This window comes from Chinchilla lanigera, unplaced genomic scaffold (assembly GCF_000276665.1).
Source record: "Chinchilla lanigera isolate Chin_1 unplaced genomic scaffold, ChiLan1.0 scaffold00003, whole genome shotgun sequence".
Lineage (NCBI taxonomy): Eukaryota > Metazoa > Chordata > Mammalia > Rodentia > Chinchillidae > Chinchilla > Chinchilla lanigera.
This window is the reverse complement of record NW_004955404.1, coordinates 30009292-30032747: the sequence shown is the minus strand read 5'-3', so window position 1 is coordinate 30032747 and position 23456 is coordinate 30009292. Positions and strand designations below refer to the sequence as shown.

General features: G+C 33.0%; 1 protein-coding gene across 13 annotated transcripts in view; it reads right to left on the bottom strand.

Moving 5' to 3' along the window:
* Mycbp2 (MYC binding protein 2, E3 ubiquitin protein ligase) overlaps positions 1-23456 on the bottom strand; it is a 254112-nt gene that overhangs the window by 153489 nt on the left and 77167 nt on the right. For 10 of the 13 annotated variants that reach the window (XM_013516419.1, XM_013516422.1, XM_013516429.1 and 7 more), the window contains exons 16-20: positions 21658-21803; positions 21282-21383; positions 11346-11453; positions 6424-6543; positions 5312-5393 (exon numbers count right to left, since the gene is read on the bottom strand). In XM_013516419.1, coding sequence (XP_013371873.1) covers positions 5312-5393; positions 6424-6543; positions 11346-11453; positions 21282-21383; positions 21658-21803 — 558 coding nt within the window. Of the gene's footprint in view, positions 1-5311; positions 5394-6403; positions 6544-7929; positions 8027-11345; positions 11454-21281; positions 21384-21657; positions 21804-23456 lie in introns of those variants that run through there. The other 3 variants (XM_013516432.1, XM_005374162.2, XM_005374161.2) reach the window with 3 other exon arrangements.

The window sequence follows — 23456 nt, the reverse complement described above, 5'->3', positions numbered from 1 at the left end:
TTATTAACCATTTCAGCAACCATCTTTCATAGTCATTACTTAAAGTGAGACTATTAACCAATACGGAAATAAGCTACACCTAACAGGAGAGCTTTACTTTTAAACAATGCAATTAAGATACTTCTAATTTTTAAAAAAATACATAAAAGATTAATAATTTCAATGTTTATCAGACTGCAATGAAAAATGAATTGGAAAGGGGCAAAGATTAGGAGCTGGAAATCTAGCTAAGAAAATTTCAGGAAAGTCTAGTTAAGTTATGGTGAAAGCGTGAAGGAAGAACAGTTAAGGAAAAGAATGGATGAATGCGGCACCTATGTAAAGAACAGGACTGACCAGACTTAACAGATGGCCAATAGGGGCAAAAAAGGTTTTTTACTTAAATAACAAAGTAGATGGTGGCAAGGGCCACTTATGCTATGAGAAAGACTGAGACCTAGGAAGGCTGTAAGAGATAGGGAAGAAGGGATTAGCTGAATCTAAAAATTACATAATAATCTGCAGATATCATATGATGATTTTTCTTCCTTCCTGAAGCCTAACCACAGACATTGAAAATACAGACTGTCATGCAAAGTTTTGTCATGTCCTAGAATCAGAACCAAGAATGTAAGAAAAATGTGGATAATGATAAGAATTTAAGTGAAAAAAATGAAATAATCTCTACACTGGGTAGGATATGAAAGTGAAAGGGTGAAAAAGTAAAAAAGTAGAGGAATATATGTAGAGAATAATGTACTAAAAAAGTCAAAGACAAGTAAAGCTAGGGTGCAAAACACAGGAAGAAACTGTCATCAGATTAACAATTGTTTAAATTTAAGAATTTAGAGCTGGAGGGCAGATCCAGCCTGGGTAGTCATGTGACGTATCTCCACAAAGGTAGAAATAAAGTTCACTAGATATTTGTATGAGGGTCAAGAGAAGAATAGTGTTTAGAGCCATTCATGTGACAGTGATATCACTTACAACTGGAATAAGACCCACAGTAAAAAACAAAACACTGGGAACAAGATGCTAAACTTTTAATGCAAAGAATATTGTGGCTACCAAGGAGGTAGGTAATGAAAAAGGAAGAGTAAAACAGAATGGTCATGACTCAAAAACACAGTAATTTCATTTTTGTTTGTTTATTTTTTAATTTGAGGATAGGGTAATATGGCCAGGAATAGCAACAAAAAGGTAAATAGTTTTCAATTCTGAAGTACAGGGTACATTAGTAAAAGAATAATTACCACTTCAAAGTGCTAGACTGTTAACTACTTTACCCTCACAGAAGCACTCAAGGAAGTAAATAGAGAATTCCTATAACTGCTTACTTGTTTGTAGTTTACAATGCACTTTCATATAAAATAATATCACTGATTACCAGAAGAACTCTATGGGTACATGTGAAGAGCTTTAAAAATTTTCCCCAAAGATTGGTGGTAGGTCTTCTAGCCCAAAGACTCTTTGAACTCTTTCCATGATACCAATGGCTCCATTTATTAAATTATTTAGAAAGCAAAAGAAAAAAAAGAAAAAATTATATATGAGTATGGGCGTGTGTGTATGCCAGGTAATTTACATACTTACATTCATTCTACAGCGAAGCAACAGAATATGAAAACTAAAGTTTAGAGAAATTACAGTCATACAGCTGGTAAGAAATGGTGAAGCAAACACATGAACCTTGCCTAGATGACTCTAAACCCTGTAATCATATAGTTTATAAGCACAGGACAGAAGAGTAAGAAAAAGATCAACCCCAGAAACATCCTGTTAGAAAAAAACAAAATAAAGCATCTGCATTATGTAGTTTTTCTCAATATCCAAGCTTTAAGTTGACTGAAAATGTCAAATGTACTCAGGATTCAGACATTTAGGAACATACTCATCCAAAGAAAGTATTCATAGACTCATGACATGAGTGAATGCATAAAGACCTTTACATATCTTTTGACATTCACTTTGAAAAATAATAATGACTAACATTAACAGCATTTACTACGGGCTGGACTCTATGCTAAGTAAATTACTTGAATCATCTCTGTGATTTCTCACACAATCTTCTGAAAAAAAAAATATGCTTCCTTTAGACATATGGAAAAATCTTAAGACACAAAAGGTTAAGCAACCTGCTCAGGTCATATAGCTATGAAATGACAGAGTCAGGACCCAATCTAAAGACTGACTTTTGGAAGGACAACACATTAAATAAAGGGAATACCACTAGCATTTTTCTATCTTCATCATAGAACACTGTAATACTTATCTTATCCTCATCAACATATTATTAATAGATGCTATACAGTGAATTCCAATTAATAGTACTTGATTACTAGAAACTTTTCAAAAATATCTTCCAACTGTAATCATTATTTCAACTATCTAAAAGTATTTTGTGGTAATTAACTGTGTAGCTATAGGGATTTTATTCCTTGGGATTATTCCTCCATATAAGGGATCTAACTCCTTACCAAACTAATTTTATTGAAAGGAAGGAACAATTCTTGGTTCTTGTCTTTTAAGTTCCATACAAAACACAGTGCTAATGATAGACATGGTCTTGATACATTGCTCCTCTACTGCAGAAAGCATGTGGGTAGGGCTGTATTGAATTATTAATTTAGCTCAACCTACCCCATGTTCTCCAGTTAAAAGTCTATTAATAAAAGCAGAAATAAAATTTCCATGTCAGAAAGAACAACTTTGGGTAGTTAAAGCATATCTCATCAGAGTTTAGTCTTATTAAGATACTCTGAAGTGTTTCAACCATAAAAGTCATCATATTTCAAAAGGATGATAAATTCAAAACAGTGTACTGTTGTGATACTGTCAGGTTGGAAGTCACTACAACTTAAGACATAGTTTTCACAGTATAATAAGTACCACAAAACAATGTTTTTATACAATTTCTTCACTTTAAAAGCTGACAAGAGCAACCTCCCTTTCAACAGCCATTATAGCTCAAAATGTGTGACAGGATCTTAGCTTATGCTACTTATGCTTCACATTGAATAGTAAGTTAACATAAAACATAACCTAAAGAATACAATGTACTGTCATGGTTTCCACTATTCCCCTTCCAACTTGGGAAGGGAAAAGATAACTGTTCAACAATTACTTTCCATGGAAAGATAACCAAATTCAAAATCTTGTAAAAAGTCCCCTTCCTTGTTGTATTCAACTGAGGCTCCATCATATCTCACTGCATTGTACCTTTCCCAGTTTATATGACACCCCAAATAATTCCAGATAAATAACAATAAATGGTAATGCTGCTGATGATAATAAACCACCCCATTTTTTAAGTCTTCAGTGAGAAAAAGAATACAAAAGTTGCCGAGTTCTTCACACATATTAATTATGGAATCACTGGTCTGTGTTATATAAATGGCATAAATGTATCACTGTTGTAAAAATGGGATGAGTTCAACACAAAGTAAAAACTGTAGCTTTATCTATTATCTACATGATGTTGTAAATAAATGAAAGATAAATGCGAGATCATAGTGTCCTTTCGATTCTCAGAGATGGAATTATGTATTCTGCCTACAAAGGGTAACAAGGCAGCAGGAAGAGTCAAAAAGAAAGTTTTTGCACAAGTTGTACTGCTTAGTCAAATGTGGCCTGAAGCTACCTACATCTCTCCAGATTTGAAAAATATACCTGGTTTCCACAGACATAAAAATTATTCCAGTTGCCATCAAGAAAACCTACTGTAGGGAGAGGAAGCTGACTGATAGTGTCAGGTGCCATCTCTTTGGCTCGGTAAGGTCATTTTTCTCCAGGCATGCTACTATCCTGCAATTGAGCACAATGAATGTGTAACGCAGACCTGTGCCTGCCCAGTGCAAGACTCTTTTAAAGGCAACTTTAGTTTGGGGACACCCAGTTGGCCTAGTTCAAATGCTCTCAAAGCTGTACTGCAATCTAGACTTTTCTTATTGAAACCTTCCTTTCCTCTCTCCTTTCATAGGGAGTCAGACCTGCATCATATCGGAAGGGTTCTCTTTTTATGCCTGCTATTTTCCTTCAACTTTCACAGTTTTCCCCTAATAATCCTCTGCACATCAAATGCTGTCTTTGTAACTCCTAGGAAGACAGAAAATAAGGAAGACAAATTTCTCTTACTTTTAACCAAAAGCACCACTATAACAAAAGCCAAAGTAATAACCCTTAAGATAGAAGTTTACTCTTCACTTAAGTGTATAACTGTAAAACACTGATGTGGCCGTTTATAGTGTCCAGCTACTCCTAACTTGTACTTTGTCATTCTCAATACATGGTCTCCAAATGACAAACTCTACGATGACTTTTCCAGTTTGCATCATCATGCATGTTTTCCAGCCAGTGATAAGGAGAGGAAAATGGAGAGGGTACTCCCCTTCCCTTTAACAGCCTAATTCCAAAGTTGCACATACCACTTAAGTCCACGTGGCTATATCTGCAGCAATGGAGGCTGGGAAAGGTAACCTTCAGCTAAATATTTATATCATATCACCAGTGGACACACTACTACTAACTGATAAAGGTAAAGACTTTTTAGTAAGGACTTTTAAGGTAAGGACTTACTAGTAATGACTACTAGTAGTCTCTATCAGTTTGTCTTCATTATTTTGAATAAATCAAAACAGTTTCTCAGAGAAAGCAGTAAGTTTCACTTCAGATTATTTAAAAGCTTCAACAACTTTATGTTTGTTAATGTTAGACCAAATTTCAAGAATCTCTTTTTTTGTTTGTTTGTTTTTTTCTGGTACCGGGAATCGAACTCATGACGTCGCACTTGCCAGGCAGGCGCTGTGCCACTGAGCTCAATTCTCAGCCCCTAGACCAAATTTCAAACTAGACAACATTAAAGAATATGATTAAATCTGTAGTGGTGGTGGTGGTAGTGTGTGTGTATTTGCAATGCTGAGAATCAAACTTGGGGTCATGCATATGATAGCTAAGCATTGTGCTACACCTCTAGACTCACTGTGAATTGTTTAAAAATGCAATCTGGGGATATTTTGTTTTTTCTATTGCTATGCATAGCCTTTAAAAAGACAGTAATTGTTAAAAAGTATAGTAGGATTTTGTGATAACCACAGTTACTCATACTTAAAATGCAAAAAGTGTAAATCAACTTCTTAAAATGACAAAATCACCTACCGGACAAAGGTACTACATCACAAAATCAAAGACCACCAAGAATTCATGGGCCAGAGATTGAAAAACAGTAGCATAAATATTATTTTGATGCTAGCAATATGGATTTAAGAAGAGAGATGGAAAGGAAAAGGATAAGGCAGGTGTAAGAATTCAGTATCTTCAAACAAAAAGTGAGTACCTGGAATTGACATCTCCATGTCCTAGCTGCCCATGTTGCCCATATCCGAAAGTATAGACATCTCCATTTTCCATTAAAACCACTGAAACCAAAATAAATAGCTTTATTTTTTCACCATATAATTTTATACTTCTATTGCAACTATTCTAAAAGCAGTGTGATTTCCATTGCTTTAAACTTACAGTCATTAAAAATAGGTAATGGAAGCCAAAATGAATTCACATGTAATGAGAAGTCAATATAATTTTAGCTCTGCAAACTACCTTTGTAGGTCATAAAAATGCATTCTTACAAATATCATTTAATAACATTAATAATACAAATTGATTCTGGTCAATTGTAGAATTTTAATAGTGAGTAACTACATATTAAATACTATTCTCCAATATCTGGAATAAGTACAGGCATAAATTGGCTGGAACACTACACAATTAGGTACACCTTCAATGGAATGATGTACAGTATACAGTATCTTTAATACCTATCCATACGCTATAAAACAAAATAAATTTATCTCAAAGAAGAAACAATATTCTTAATCTTTATAAAGGCTAATATTCTTAATCTTTATAAAGGTTGAATAGTATAACCTAAGCTTTCTAACCTGAATGTTAAGAATTTACTAAGAATTTAATTATCTTGGGGCCGGAGATACAGCTCAGTGGCACAAGCGCCTGGCTGGCGCGTGTAAGATCCTGTTCAATTCCCAGAACCCGCCCCCCAAGTTATCTTGTAGTATCTCTATTACATTTTAAGACAAAAAAGAAAATTGGGGACACACATTTCTCATCAATATTAAAAAAAGTAGGGTCAAGTCATAAAAACCACAGCATTTTAAAGGACGTGAGACATTATCTCATCTTTGGTAATTTCTTGAATTACAAAATAAGTCCATTAGAAGACAGACTAGAAGTGACATTTTTCAACAAATATAGTAGGTATTCCATAATACCATAGTTTTTAAAACAGATCCAAAAATAAAGAGGAAGCTCTTATAGACTTGAGAGATTAACAAACACACAAAATTAACAGGCTACATTCGTCAAAATTAAACAAGATTTATTTAGCACAATTGTAAAAATGCAGTTATACCCTAAAGTTCCAGCTGCTACCTGAATGGTGAAATCCACAGCTGACTTGTACTGCTCGGAGTTCACAGTCAAATTGTACAGAGCCTGGAGGATATGTTGTGATTTTGCTTGCATCCTTTTCTCCTCTTTCTCCACTTCCATCTGTAAGTGTTATAATTTGCAATTAAGCCAGTATTCATCTTCAAAACAAAATTTTAAATCAATTTACTATGGAAGAATAAGAGAAAAATTGTTAAAAGAAATAAGTAAAGAAGAATCTGCAGCTGTTAGAAGTGAGAGATCAAGAATCTACCTGCAAAGAAGCAAATTTGAAAAGCTATACTATATATGCCTGCTTGCAATATTGCTAAATCAATAAAAACAGAGGTAAGATATGGTTAAGGATAAAACCTATTAAGCTAATCAGTTATGTAATGAAAGTGGATATTTAAGTTATAGAAATAAAAATTTAATGTAAAGTAAGTTTATATGGGAAAACAGTTCGCATAAAAAATAACTGCATGCAAAGTGTTTAATGACTACTTTACTTAGTGATATTGTTAGTAGTTGCCACTTTAAAAAAAATTCCTATTGCTTCAAGAGTGACTTAGATGTTCAAAACAGATCTCAGAGAAGCTACACTGTCCACCAACACTGTAAATTCAACTAAACTTTAAAAAATGTATCAAGACCCAATGGATAAATACGTAAATATATATTAGTTCAATGGCCTGGTCGCATTCATTTCTCCTGTCCCCTTTCCCCCCACAGCCACTCTGTCCCCTACCCCTATCCCCACCAAGCCTTTCTGCTTGCATTCCTTTTTCCCTCCAGTCTTCTTTTCATTATTTCCTGAACTAAACTTGCTTTAGGCCACCACTGTTTTCTACATCTGACTTTGAATTTTCTGACATTCTAACCAAAGCTTCAAAAACACATTCCAGAACATAAAAACTTTACTTTGGAATGTGTAAAGAGAAGAGACTATTTGCTTTTTTGTAATCAAAAACTATACATTACAGTACTAATATATGACCTCTATGTTATCAAGATTCAAATTCCTTGCACACAGTATGAAAATTTGGAAGGAATTTCAAAAGATCAACTACCCTAAAGCACTGTCCTGTGATGTAACGACTCTAAACAAGTATATATATCATGCAGGTAGACATGTGAATCTATAGAAACACACAACTCTGTTCTTATTGCCTATTTTGGAATGCCAAAAAAAGTAACACCAAATTATTTTTTTTCTCTGCTATAACTAAATGACTAGAGTCTCTCTAGAGTTCATCATTTTAAATTCTATAACATTAGGACAGTAAAACCTCACTAATTCGGAATAACAAAATGGGTAGGTCCAAGTGACTTACTGTAAAAGTATTAACCACACAACATTTAAGTAAAACTTCAGTTTTGTTACCTTCAAGCAGTACAGATTACAGATTAAATGCTACAATAAATAAAATGTGTTCACCTACATTATATTTTAAAATAGGCTAACATTACATTAAAATGTATCATAAACATAAAAGTCCTTTAACATACAAGAATTAACTGCTGGACCCAGAGGTTGAAGGCACGTTGAAGGAATCCTTCATTTCTTGAGCCCTTGGTTTGAAAAGCTAGTGATTTTAGACAGGTTTCCCCTTAAAAGTATGACCCTGAAAATTCAGAGGAAGAAATTACTTTGATTTTTTTAACTCATAATGATCACAAATACTGCAGCTGAAGTATCATAAATTCTGAATTAGTGAGAGGTTTTACTATAATAGGATAAAAATATAATTCTTCTTCTGCTAAATAGTCTAATGTGAATTTGTCAAGTTAATAAATGGAAAGGCTAAATAAAAAATCATTTAGCTTCATCCCAAATTAAACAATTTTAGTTCAAAGCCTATTTGTCTTGGAAAGACAGTAGAATGGTTAAATACACACAAAGACTTACACAAAAAAGAACACATATCTTCCAAAGACGCTTACATAAGATTCCAGATGTTAAAAAAAAAAAAATTCACAATTTTCTGAGTTGGCAAAAACATTTAATTAAGACCAAATCTGATTTAGCATAAAAAAAGTTGTATTCACATAACTTTGCCAGATTAAAATAATTTGCACATTTCAAGTATTTCACTTTATAAAAGTATGTTAGATATTTGGTTAGAAGCTCTTGCCTTTGAAATTAGCATTTTACCCCCTCCCTTGAATTGGAAACTAAATACAGATATATATCCCAAAAAAAGACATAGCATCACGGAAGGGAGATTTTTTTTTTAAAGCCCAGTAATTTACTGAATAAAACCATAGTGACTAAAACAGTAGTAGATATTAGAGATCAAACTTCTATTAGGAAAATTCTGTTGAAGTTTATCTAAATTGTATCTATATAAAAATGTTTCAGTTATTAACGACAAAAATACTGTAAAGGTCATAATGATGAGATTCTTAATTAAAGAAAATGCAGAATTTAAAATATATGTAAGTATATACACATGTGCTATGTGGTATATAAAATAATCACATTCAGATTCCTAACTAGATTTATTATATTGAAGTCTTTCTATGTAAGGCAACGAGTGGCTTAAACAAATATTAATACAAGTATCTGTTTGAAATACAATTTGAAATCACATTTTAGAAGAACTTATTATGTGTTATATGGAATTCTACTTATTGGTTCAGCTTTATGTAGTCTATTTTGCCTCTAGTCAAAATTTGCCACTCTATAACTTTCTCTGAATTCTTTCTAGTCAGAAGCTCTCCAACTTTTCATCTTAGAAATCACTTTTGTCAACGAACTGAGTAACATTTTGGCCATTTTTATAAGATCATGCTACACAGTATATTATCCATTGTTACTATTTTATTATGAAATTTTTTTATTTTTCATATAATTTTTAAATATTTTTAATATCTATTTGTATTACATTAAAATAAAAAATTTTTAAAGAAATCAGTCTAACAATAAATCCACAGTTTTTACCCCATAAAAGGTACAATCTAAAAAATTTTAACCATTATCACTTTACAATTCATACCAACAATATAAGTAAGACAATACAGCAATTAGTACAGTGAACTTCTCAGTGCATAAACTGGAAGACAATATAAGAGGTGGGTTGATGTAAGATTGTGAAAATGATGAGAGCAGTGAATGGGCTAGGAATAAATGACAAGATAGTGAATGTAAAGGTTTAGCATATGGACAGGAATTAGTGAGTAGTAAATTAATATTCTATGTAAATGGGGCACCATTTGGTATCATTTACATTGCATATGCATTTTCAAAAGAGAAATAACAGTATCCAATTTTATAAAATCAGAAAACAAAAACATTGTGCTCACTTCAGCAGCACATGTACTAAAATTAGAAAACAAAAACAAAAACCCTAGTACTGTAATACTACTAAGGAGGTCCCTAAAAGAGGTTCCTCCATTGCTATACTCAGCAAAGAGTAACCCTGTGGCAGACAAAATTGATATAAAACTATCATTTAATAGTTTTTATAGCTAATAATTACATGACATTGGAAATGAAATTTATAATTTTGGTCTTCATTTACCATTACATAAAAAAATAAAGATACTTGTCCATAAGATACAAGCATTTTAAAGTTTCATGAAATGTGAATATTTAACCTCAGGTAAAAACAATAAGTGAGGAGAAAACACACTGAAAAAATCTGTTCTAGTAGTGGCATAAGAGATCAGAGAATCTGGCTATAACTAAAAGATTTTACACAGTATACTCTAAATATTGTTCCTTACATTTGAATATTTTTGATACTGTTAGAGCATGTTTGTGTAAATAAAGCAATCATAAATCTTACTGTGGCTAATTATGTTAGCTATAAAACATTCTCAGTTTTTATTTCTGCAGAATGTATTTTAAGTTTTAAATTCAACTTATGCTTTCACTAAAAACAGAAGCTTTGTGTGTCTGCTCAGTGGCAAACCAACAGATTGAGGAATGCAAACAAAGTGGATTATATATTGCACATGAAAGTTTCTTAAAATCAATTGTTAAGTTTGGCAGCAAAGGAAAAAATAAGACAAAAACACTATAACTAATGTACATATATGCAGAATATATATATTTTTAAATGTTCTCCTCTACTTTCAGGGCTTATTTTAGGTGTTTAAGAAAATAGCACCTGCAAGTTGGACCAGCCAGTGAAGCATCCCTAGCTCACATACCAAGATTCAAGGCATACTTATACACAAATTTTAAAATTCTCTGTATTAAATGTTTCCTGATATTATCTGCCATAATTTGTGGCTTGTAACAAAAATAAGCATGATTTAGGAACATCTGATATTAACCCAGAATTCAGATTTTAAAAAATAATGCACAAATGTTAACCCAGAACTCATATCTCAAAGAATAATACAGAAATGAATTCACAGTCCCTCACAGACTTCATTGGACCTCTGACAGATTCAAAGGACTCACACTTTGCTTACATCTATTTCTACTTAATCCTCCAATATCAAATATTTGTATATTCATATGTATTGGAAATCTTAATATTAAAACAGTAGAAAATGTAATGGCAGCCATCATCTTATGAACTGCATTTAGTAAGTTTATTTACTCTAAAATATAAACAGCATTGAAAAACAAGAACTATAAAATGCTAGATCACAGCCATCTAAGAACAGATAATAAAGGATAAAAAAGAGAAATTAATGATATATTCCCCTTTTTCTTCTTTATAAGATATGAAAAGAAATGAAAAAGATATATTATAAAATGTCGTAATAAAAGTTAACAACCAAATGAAATGAGAAGCATGATAGTCACTGACAAACTACCACATTTAGTATGTTCTTTCTCCTCAGGCTATATAATGACAGAAGCAAAGTAGAAGAACCAGGTTTATACATTTTCCCAGAGACAAAATTCAGACAAAGGGAAGAAATTGGGAGAGTATCCCACCTAGTTGATAAGGAAGACCAAATACCTTTGTGCTTGTCCCGTTTATGCTTTAGCTGTGCTGGATGGGATCTGAGTCTGGCTAGAGCCTGTTCTCGGTTGTTCATAAAAATAGGACCAGCAAATACAAGGGGGCCTGAGGAGAAACATTTTGTATGTGCATAGAAAAGCTCACAAAATGAAAACACTATAATGAACAAAAATAATTAACTAAAATGCATGAAATTTATTCTAAACTGTTTTGGACATTGTATCTTTCTCCCAATATCCCCAACTCCAACCCCTTGCCTCTTAACATAATCTGGTCACCATTCTACTCAAAAGTTAGTATCTTAAATACAGTTGATAAAGTACAAGTCCCATCCTCCATACTTATAAAATCATTAGGTAGTTACTTACAGTCTCAGATAATTAAGAAGTTCTATTAAAGTAAATCAAGTTATCTCACAAACATTTTTCAATATTACACATTAAATCATAGTAAATATATACTCACTAAAAACGAACAGTTTTTCTTATTGAAATATGAAAACCTAGTGATTAATTTTTAAATTAATCAGTAAGTTCTAACAAAGTCTGGAAGACTTTGTTACAAGAATCAATTTTGCTACAAAACCAAGATAAAAATGTTACTGACTTTTGTACATATTGTGATAGAAGTTACGAAAACCAGATGATCAAAAATAGAATCAAAAGATTTCCACGGTGCGACTGAGAGAGACAGAGACAGACAGAGACAGAGACAGAGACAGACACAGACACAGAGAGATAAGAGACAGACAGAAAGAGATAGAGGCAGATAACAAGAATAATCTTAGTTTTATAATCAAGCTACATTTTAGGCACATTAACCATTTTTCTCTTAATTCTTCCTAAAGCACGACTATGTACATATAATATACAATACACACCCTCACAGATTACAGTTATACCTTAAATTTTCAGTTTTTCTCTTATAGGACAATTTCCTTGAGTTTTAGCAGCTTCAAAAATACCTTCAAATTTCAAAGCATTCTAAATATGACAGTAGCCGTATTTGAAAAGAAAGTTATGATCGCACATGAATATCTAACATTTTAAATAAATCATGTTTCTTTTCATGATTCCCTACTGATTTGCATTTTAATTACTTTTTCTAATGATTGGAAAAACAGAAATTACTGTCCTTTAATAAATTTAACAAACAGAAGATTAAATACAAAGTATCATTTATTAAACATAAAAAATAGTAAATACATTTCAGTTGTTTCTATGTCCAAAATTACAACAAGCACCAATCCAATGAAAAAACACAGATAAAACACACTGATTTAATGTTGGCAGAAGAATTAAATATTATTTCCCAGTAATGCAGTACCAATCATTTTCAAGCTATAATTAAATAAATTGAGCTCCATTTCTAGAAGAAAATAAAGTTATTCAAATATGAGTAAAATGTCTTATTTCATCTAGATGAATTATTTTTCAAATGATTTATTAAAATAGAAAATATAAACTTAAAAAATACTTTCTAACTATGCAATAATTATAGATATTAAAATAAAAAATAAACTGTCTTGTTTAACTTCCATTATCTCATTGGGGTATTATTTCTCTCCATAACAATATATTATACGCATAAAATCCATTAATTAATTTCTAACTAAATTCATTTTGTGGCAAATCTTTAAATGTATAAGTCTAGAAGGCCCATAGGCAAGCACGCCTAGAAATTAACATAGTAAGGCTCCAAAATAGGATATCTGATAGATTAACATGATTTTTTTCAAAAACATTCATTTTTTTTAATCATCTTTTATTTGGTAGATCTCAATGGAACAAAGTCCACTAGAGAAGACAGAAATAAAAACAAAGCACTATAATATATTGTGATAAATGCAGTAAAAAGCAAGTCTATGTACATTGTACCTAGAAAGATGAAAATTGATCAAATGAAAGGGGGGTTAATCTGAGAGATTTCAAAGACTGCAAAAATAGTTTAAGAAGAAACTATTAGAAAAATACTACAGAAAGAAGAAAGAAAGTAGTATAGAAAAATAGTATAGAAAAATACTACAGAATGAAGAAGACATTCAAATTAAAAGAAATAGGATTTATAAAAGCATGAAAATGTTAAAACAACTTTGATAGTTATTTAAAGCAAACGGTTGAAATGAATGAAGCATAGATTATGGAGCAGAAAGAAGTAGAAAATTATTTTAGGGGGATGGATTAAAAAAAAACCCAGACAATTTAAACTTTTTCATACAATAAAACTTAATGCTAGAGATGAAAAATCCCTAAAATGTTTTCAATTATTCAACAAAGATTCCAATTATGGCATAATGCTGTCCAATATTTGTTAAGGAAGATACAAGACTAGCCGCTTCAGGAAGCACACAGTGTAACTGGGAGAGAATTGATAAGTGGTACAAAAAAAGGAAAGGGGCAGCTAGCAAAACTGAGGGTGAAAAAGTAAGGGAGTTTTGAGTACTAAAAAAAAAAATCATGTAAACTAAGACACAATAAAGGAGGTAGCTGAGCACTATAATGGCTCAAAGATATGAAAATAATACACAGGGAGAGGTAAAAAAAATAGGAAAAAGAAGAAAGGAAAGGCTGGAGAGACAAGAATGTAGAATTCAGACAGACAATGACTAATAGTCTTTTGCTTTTTAAGAGAAGTGCTACTGATCAAATCTGCACTGCAGAAAGATCATTCTGCACAGTGGTGGATAAAAGCTCAAAGGGGTTAAGACCACTGGGTAACACCAGTTTAAAAGGCTTTCTGCTGCAATTCAGGCAAAGAAAAATGTGGGAGAAGTAAAGCAATAGTGTGAGTCTAGAAAGTAAGACTATTCAAAAGCTATTAAAGATTTAAAAGTCTGAATTAGAAGAATGTGTTGGTTAATAGAGTGAAAAGAAGTAAATAAAACAGACATGAATCTGCCAGATTTAATATTGAAAAATTCATGTGTAGACAATGGGTTACTTAGAGCCTATCCATCATCAGGTAAGAAGTACGGAATAAATGGATGTACAAGCAAGACAGGGATCTCAGAAAGCTACTAGTGATGCATTTTGAGTTTAAAAATTATTATCCTTTGCTGTAGTAACTCTAAGACTTCAGTTGCCCAGTAACTTCTACAAATCTATTCTCAGGAAAACGCTAAAATATTTTTAAAGCTATTACAGCTCAAAGGTATTTAGTATTAATTGTACCTTAACTGTGGCAAAAATTAAGGGATAATTAATGAAAATCCATGTCACATCCAGTTAGCTGAATAATATTAAACCATTAAATTAAAATTTATAAAGAATATTTACACAAAAAACTTTGTGCTATTTAACAAACATGTTAAACATTTTGCAAAAATTAAAAAGAATTGCTACGTTATACCAGAGAAAAACATATTTACACATTAGAGAAAATAAATTTCTATATCTATTTAAAAACAATGTGAAATGTCTGTAAATTTGAAATACACACTCTCTGATTCAGATATTTTATTTCTAGGGAGCTCTGCTATAGAAACAAGAGCTTCACTATGCATAGCTGTAAGTTCAAGAATATTTAGCATAGAAATTACACAAAAACTAAAATTAACTAGAATGCTCATCCACAAAATAACAGTTGCAGAAACTGTAATATAATCATATTATAAAATGTTATGTAGCTACTAAGTAGTATGTGGAAGATGTTACTTACTGACCTAGTTTGCATTCATGTTGTACTAGAAAGTAAGGAAAGGACGCTGATAACGTATACATAATACTATGTGCAGATACTGTATCTTAATAGGGAAAATATGAAAGTACACCCAGTAGACTATTAACTTTATTTAGGTCATGAGGAAAATAAAGTGAAAAAACCTAGGGAAACATAAAAATGTATGTATTGTAAAAATATACAATAAAATTCAGTCAATAATACAACTAGAAATGCATAAAAATTGGCCAGAAGATGACAATGAAATAAATATAAGTAGTAATTAAACTAAAGCAGAAGTTTATGGAAACTCTTTGACTTAATTCTTTATTACATTATTACTATATTACAATAAAGCACAAAAACTTTTACAACATATTAGTAAGGGAGGAAAAGGCCCTAATGTGCATTATAGTATGAAATCATATAAAATAAGCATAAAAGTGTGCATAAGCCATGTATTGTGGTACAGGCCTGTGATCCCAGAACTCTGGGAGGCAGTGGGAGAAGAATCTTAACTTTGAGTCTAGCCTGGGCAACTTAGCAAGACTCTGTCTCAAAATAACAACATAAAATAACAATGTGGCCTGACAATGTAGCTCAGTGCAAAGGTTCTAGGTTCAATTCCCAGTCCCACACACTTGCATACATGCACACACACACGGATACACACATGCAAGCACACACAAAGGACAAAATAATTATAAAAAATTACATCAAAATTCTAGCAGGGTATCTTTGCATGAAGAATCATAACCATACTGATTTGTTTTATATTTCAGAAATGCTCCACATTAACATTTTAATTGTAAAAGAGACTTATGTGGCATTGGAATATCAGCTAATACCGTATTTGATCTGTCAAATAAAGAAAATAGTTTTAGAGGTTTAAAAATTAACGGCAACATCAATTTGATCACTTTGGAATTAGACTATGATAAATGATTTATATTTAATCTGTTTTTATATTCTAATTTTTAACATTGACTTTTTGATATCACAGTGAAATTTGTTTTATCCAAAGACTGAGTGAAATTTTCTTAGTAATCAAAGTTTTATAACAAGTATCACAATATTGTAAGGAAAGCAGTTACATTAAGGCTAACAAAGGAGAAGAATCAAGCTCAAAGAAAATAGTCTAATAAATAGCCTACCAGCATCATCATAATCAATCATTTACTTAGGGCTAGTACAGGCTAGGCATTGTCAACATATCAATAATTTTTATTAACAGTCCCAATTAAATAAATAGCATTGTCAGATAAGAAAACTGATAATCATGGAAGTTGAGTTCCCAAGATCATATGCAGCTAATAAAAGTGAAGAAACTAGGAACTGATCCAAAGGTGAACCTCAGAATACATGCTCTTAGTCAATATACATTATAGCTAGGCTAACTATAGAACTTACTATTTAGTTGAGACTTCACTGAGAGTAAGATAGCACTATTAAGAAATATGCCTGGAGGGGCTGGGGATTTAGCTCAACAGCACAGCACCTGCCTGGCAAGCGCAAGGTCGTGAGTTAGATTCCAGGTACCGGGGGAAAAAAAAAAAAAAAAAATATGCCTGGAACACAGGCATAAAATGAGAGTATCCCCAGCAGGCCAGAACTCACCCCATTGAAGTTCAGAATTATGAAATTCTGATTCCACACTTACTAGGAAAATGAAAGAAGGGTTAAGTTAGCCAATGTTATGGGAGTTGTTTCTTTTACAACAGAAGGCTAAAAAAGAATATAAAGAAAAGATCTTTGATATATTGGTTCTGAAGAAATCAGAGTTCTAGTTAAGAATTCTGAGCAAGCAATCATTTATAAAGTACCAGAGAATATTAATAATCAACTCTATGTAATCTAAGAAACTGAAAGTTATCACAAATACCACTGAACTAAAACCTGTAAATGAATACTAGTAATACCTAAAAAAACCAAATTTAACAAAAATGTCACCTGAAATATTAATAGCATAAAAATTACATTAAAGATGAATTTCCAAGTTTATCAAATAGCAGTAATAACAATGTATTTTTTAGTTAAAATAGTATATTCCATTACTGAAGATCTTGTGCAACAAACAGTAGTTAAATAACATCAGTTAGATTGATTAGCTTCACAGCCACCTAGGGGAATTGTACAGTACACTTCTGGGTATATCTGGGTAAGTCATGGAGGTGTGATCTTGGCGGTCTATATTTGATCACTGACCCCTTTCTCTCTGGCACTGCTTTCCTGCTCTGCTTCCTAATCACCACAAACTGTTGAGCTCTACCCTGCCCTTCCACCATGAGCTATAGGAAAATTCTCTTCCTTTAAGTTGCTGGTGTCAGCTTTTTTGTTTTAGCAACAGGAAAGCTAAGCAATACTGCAAACTGGTACTAGAGAAGTAGACTTGTTGCTGTGATTATACCTGACTATGTGGTTCAAAAGCCTTTGGAACTAGTTTGCAGGAGGAGTTTGCAAGTCTGAAGAAGCAAGGTAGAGAAGCTCTAGAATGTTGCAAGCAGAACTTGATAGGGGATTGTGATGAGAGCTCAGAAGCACAGAATGGTGACAGGAATGCAGATAGCAGAGGCCAGACTCATGAAGTTTACGAGAAAATGAGAACTCTTCTGAGAATTAAACAAGAGGCTACACGCATTACACTCTGGGGCAAAGAATCTCTCCTTATTTTGCCTATGCCCTGAGACTCTGTGGGAGGCTGAATTTAAGGGTTGTGACTATTTGATTTGGTGGAGGAAATATCAAGGCACCTCAGTGTTCAGGCTCTGACTGTGTACTGCTGGCTGCTTTTAACCAGATGTATAATAAGAATCAGTAAGAATCAGTAAGACTTCACACACTGCAGGCTCAAGGGTGCAAAAGTCAGCCTTTCACTTGAGAAAAGAACTCCTGGGTCTACTACTCAAGAGGGACCACATGGAATTAGTTCCCTTGAACTCATTTCACCAAGCTCAGCCATCAAGGTACTCAGAGGCTGCTATAGCCACAGTCCAAATAGGCTTGGCTACTGTTCAATGTGGGAGCAAACCTCGGCACTATCCACATAATATCTGCTGTTTGGGCATGTGGAATGCAAAAACTGTGACACCATGGAGGCTTCCACCCAGATTTCAAAAAAGGCAGACGCCTAAAGCTAGGGAAACAAAGCCAAGCATGCAAAGGAGACCCTAGGAAGTCAAAGATGCCAGAAAAGTGGGATATTTCCTGGCCGCAAGGAAAGCCAGCCCAAGAGAGCAGCTGTGTGGTCGCCCAGAAATGTGATTCACTGGCCTAAATAATTCTACTATAGATCAATAAAACCAAATGTGAACTATGACCTACCTACAGCACTGGTTCTTATACTTTGTGACATCAGAATCACCTGAAATTATAAAGCATAAGACAAGCAAGCCCTAGAGGTGAAGCTGACCAAGTCTGCAACTCTTCTCATCATATGCCTAGGGTGCCTAACATGGGGTGACTTAATGTTTGTCCTGCTGAGTTTTGGTGTTACTTTCATCTGATCCTTTCCTACCTCCCTATCCCTCCCTTTTGTAATGGGAATGTTTACCTTCTACCACTGTATATTGAGAATGCATTAACTGCTTTTTAACTTACAGAAGTTCACAGCTCAGAGTGTGTCTTGAGTCAGAATAGACTTTTACCTATAATTCTGAGCAATGCTGGAACTGTTGAGACTTTGGAGCAGGTGTTAATGTATTTTCAGTTCTACATGGCATATCATATCATGTTAGGGGGAATTATGACCTTATTTTTATTTGGAGATAAAGTATGGTTTAAGGTCATTTGTTTGGGTGTCAGTTGAAAAAGGATGGAATATTTGACTGGCTTGGGAGCTCACCTGGGGAGGAGATTGATAAGCTAGCTTCTGTAAATGTCCCAGTGTCATGGAGGCATAACCTTTGAGGTCTACAACTGGCCCTTGGCCCTTTTCTGGTACTGCTCCCCTACTCCACTTCCCAGCCACAACAAACTGAGGAGCTTTCCTTCACCACACTCTTCTACCATGATGTTTGTTCCTTGGCACCAGCCAACTATGGACCCAACCCTCTGAAACTGAGGGCCAAATTGAACCTCTTCTCCTTTAAACTATAAGAGCTGGATATTTTGTACCAGTAATGGAAAAGCAGGCCAACACACAAGGCTTTAGTGCAAGAGCTTGGACCTAAAACACTTACCAACTTGAAAAGTAACAAAGATTTGGTAAGTAGAATGAGAAAAATCTTAAATAAATTTCACATAATTGGATTCTAAAGTCCTACAATCTTAACAAAGTTAAAAGTCAATTACTAATGAATGTAATTACTAATATATTCCTATACTTTAAAGGTAGAACTTACAATTAATGTTTTAAAAGCTTATGATACTTTTTAAAATAAATGGAAAAATGATATTCTGTAATCATTAATTTTTATTGCTTAAAAAAAAAAGTACCAAGGCCAAGAAGAAGAATGATAATTAAGGGTGGCGCAGGAACATTAAAGTTTGCCATTACTACTCCTCACCAAAACAAAGACTAACAATTTTCTGTAGTGCAGAACTAGAGAACAGTTCTATAATACCGCATATGAGGTAAATCTATTTTCTGGGTTAAATCAATTTTCTGGGTATTTCTGGGTAAGTCAAATCACCCACAAATGTGATTCACCGGCCTAAATGATTCTACTATAGATCAACAGAACCAAATGTGAACAATGACCTACCTACAGCACTTGTTGTTATACTTCGTGACATCAGAATCACCTGAAATTTTAAAGCATAATTTGCTGGGCCCTACATCCCAAGTTTCAGATCTGAACTGGTATTTCGAACAAGCGCCCATGCGATACTTACTGATCTTTTTGAGAACCACGTCTAAAACTAATGAAATATTGCTCCTGAAAAGGATTCCTATATTCAATTAAAAATATTTCTTAAAACACCAAGATGAAGTGAAAATGTCTTAACTATTATTTTATAAGAAACAGTGGCTTGCATTTTAAAATATAACTCTTATTCTCTATTTCTGTTTATAAAGTAGCATGCTTTCTGGAAAATATTTAGAAAATGAATTTTAGAAGAAAATAAAAATCACCTATACACTCAATTTTCAGGAAAAAATGACTTGTTGATTTGTTATGCAAGCATGAGTGTATCTCTGAACATTTCATTTTTGCTTATAAAAATTTGTTTCCTTGCTGTGTGTGGTAATGCAGGCCTGTAATCCCAGCACTTTTAGAGACTGAGGCAGGAAGATCACAAGTTTGAGTCCAGACTAGGCTTGAACTTCTGATCCTCCTGTCTCCACCTGCAGTTTGACCTTTTAAAAATGGGTATATAGTTAGGACTGTTTAAAGGTAAAAATATTTCTATAAAATAAACTATATAGGCATGCATTTGCCTTACACAGTCCTATGTTAACTGAAACACACATGTGAGAACTAAGTACTCCCTTTACATGGTACGATGGTAACTGTGGTGACTGCAAACAGAAGGCATGACTACAAATGCACAAATTTCAGTTACTATCAGTACAATGCAAAAGAAGAACTGCCATGATTGAGGTCCATAATGAAGATTCCAATTCATCAAGAAATAAACTTAATACATGTTTGTTTTAAAAATCATGAAAGAGGGTGAGAAAAAGTTGAACAAAAATATGAAGATGAGACCAAACTTTTGTGCACCAAAAATATGAATGATGTATTTCTATTTCAGTGTTAGCACATATTTAGGACTGTGGAGAAAACTTAACGTCATAAAATACACACCAACTAACCAGAACCTAAGTCTGTATTTGAAAAATCATATAAAATAAAATAATACAATCCTTTAAATATTTAACTAGTGGGAGAGATTTTAACTTTTAAATAGTTAGAACTTCTAATTAACATTTTAAAAGCTTATGAGTTATTAATATAAAAGAAATTACCTCTTATTTCCATGTTGCAACTACCCAAAACTTAAATTATACAATATTTTCTAAGAAATATATGCAATTTTCCTACATATCAAATAGGTATGTCCAAAGTTTGCATGGATGACAAATTCTTAGCATTTGCAATTTTTTAAACATTGTCATTACTAACAGTTACCGATTGGTAGATAGCACAATTCTTAATATGGTACTTATAAATTAAGTATGTGTTACTGGCAAAATTATAAATGCCCTAAAAATTTATAGGACTTACCACAATGTTCTAATTCCAATGATTTCTTATCAAATCAATCTATTCTGTTAATTTTTCATCTTAATATAAGGTTTACTTATACTTTTTCTCTATAGCTACATCTTACCTCTTCCTTCTTCTAATCTGTGTCTTCTGATTACACGCTGCCGTTTTTCTTCTTGTCGTAACTGAAGGTGTTCTTCAATATTAACTCCAGGTACTGGGACAGCTAGATTATTGATCAAAATAACAATAACAACTTGTGTTACAGAGTAACTGTAACTCCACACAAACATCAAGAAAGTAAAAGTAAGCAATAACATTATCTAAGACAAAAATTATTTTTATTGCAAGAATTCTTAGAAAAAGAATCTCAGCATTAATTTTATATGGCCAATTATCAAAAGAACAATAGTGCATATAGTGTTATCTTAATTTTTAATATTTATCTAATAGAAATTGATTAAGCCATCAGAAACATTGTGTTCAATATAATAAATTACCTAAAAGAAGATCTAAAGGTATCATTTCTTTCACTGCATCAAGAATCCCTCTTTGTCTTGCCTCTTGTCCATCCAACTCTCTCGCACAGGCTTTGCAACATCCACATACAGCACAACCAGATTCTCCTGAACCACAACCACAGATCCTGTTTAAACAACAAAAACCATGGTTTAACTGAAATATTTCTAATCTTCTCTTTACCTCTTCTCTACAACTTCCTTTTTGCATTTCAAGAAAAGGTAAAAATAGATGAATAAGCAAAAGACAGAGACTGTTAAGCTTCTAGTAGGCATAACTGGTATACTTATATGGAAAATACAAATGGATTCTACTGTGGAAAACCACTGTTAGAAAAGATCGATTATACAAGTTTTCTGAGTGAAGCACCATCAGCTTTAGCAATGTGTCCTGGATCAGATGGAAGCTAGCAAACAAGCAGTTTTTCCATCTACCAGGATATGCCATAATTCTCCATTCTCTTCGACTGTGTCCAACTACTTGTTCTTTTTCTTCTTCTTTGTGCCTTTGACATAAATTGTGAACAATATGATGTTTGTAACAAAATAAAGCCAAGGACACTCCCAAAGCTGGCTAGAGGGTCACTGAAGAACTAACTTCCCTAGCCATATTTGCAGATGTTGCAGCTATAGCTTTAATATTATGTTCTGAATCTGTCCTTAAAAATTTTAAGCCAGGTGTGGTGGTATATGTCGGTAATCCCAGCACACCAGAGGCTGAGGCAGAAGTACGCAGAGAGTTTGAAGCCACCCTGAATTACACTGTAAGATCAAAGCCAGACTTGAATACATAACAAGACCCTGTCTCAAAAATCTAAAGAGGAAAAATAATTTTATGGACAGCTGTATAAGTATAGCCTTGTTAGTCCTGTGGTTATGAAGACCTGCAGAAGTACAAGAGCAAGGAACCACCCAGCAGCACCTTGAAAGATGCAGCTAGGTACTTGTTAAACTTCTTGCTTCCAAAAGCTAGTCACCCTGAAAATTTGGAAGATCACTTACTATACAATAACATGCCCTACTGAATTTGTCCATGGATGTTATTTTTTAAATAGTGTTTATAACACTCATCTTTCTGAAACTTTTCCAAAGATTAAAGCAGAGAGAACTTTCCCAACTCATTCTACAGGGGCAGGATTACTCTGACACTAAATGTAAAGGCATTATAAGGAATTAAAAACAAAAACAGAAAATGCTGTAGACCAATATCCTTTATGAAAACTGATGTTAAAAAAAAAAACAAATTCAGAATCATATTAAAAGGATATGATTCATTCGTGAAATGTAACACAAGAAAATCAATGTAACACACCACAGTAACAAAATGAAGGGGGAAAAAAGCCATAATAAATTCAATCAATACAGAAAAGGCATTTGACAAAATTTGGTAACACTTCATGATTTTAGTAGGAATAGAAGGAAATTACCTTTACAAAATTAAAGCCATATATGAAAAACAAACAGTGAACAACAGTCAATGATGAAAGGCTCAAAGCTTTTCCTCCAAGATTAGCACAAAGGGAAAGATACCCAATTTGACCATTTCTATTTCATATAGTACTAGAAGGTCTATGCAGAGCAATAGGAAAGAAAAAGAAATAAAAGGCATACAAATTCAAAAGGAGAAGTAAAATTATCTATATACACAATTATTTTATTTTAAAGATAAAAGAATGAAAACAGTAACAACACATACATTTAAAAAATAACACAAACTGCAGACTGAGTTTCTAGGCGCTGGGAGGCCCAGGGGACGGGCGGGGCGAGCAGGCCCTCGGAGC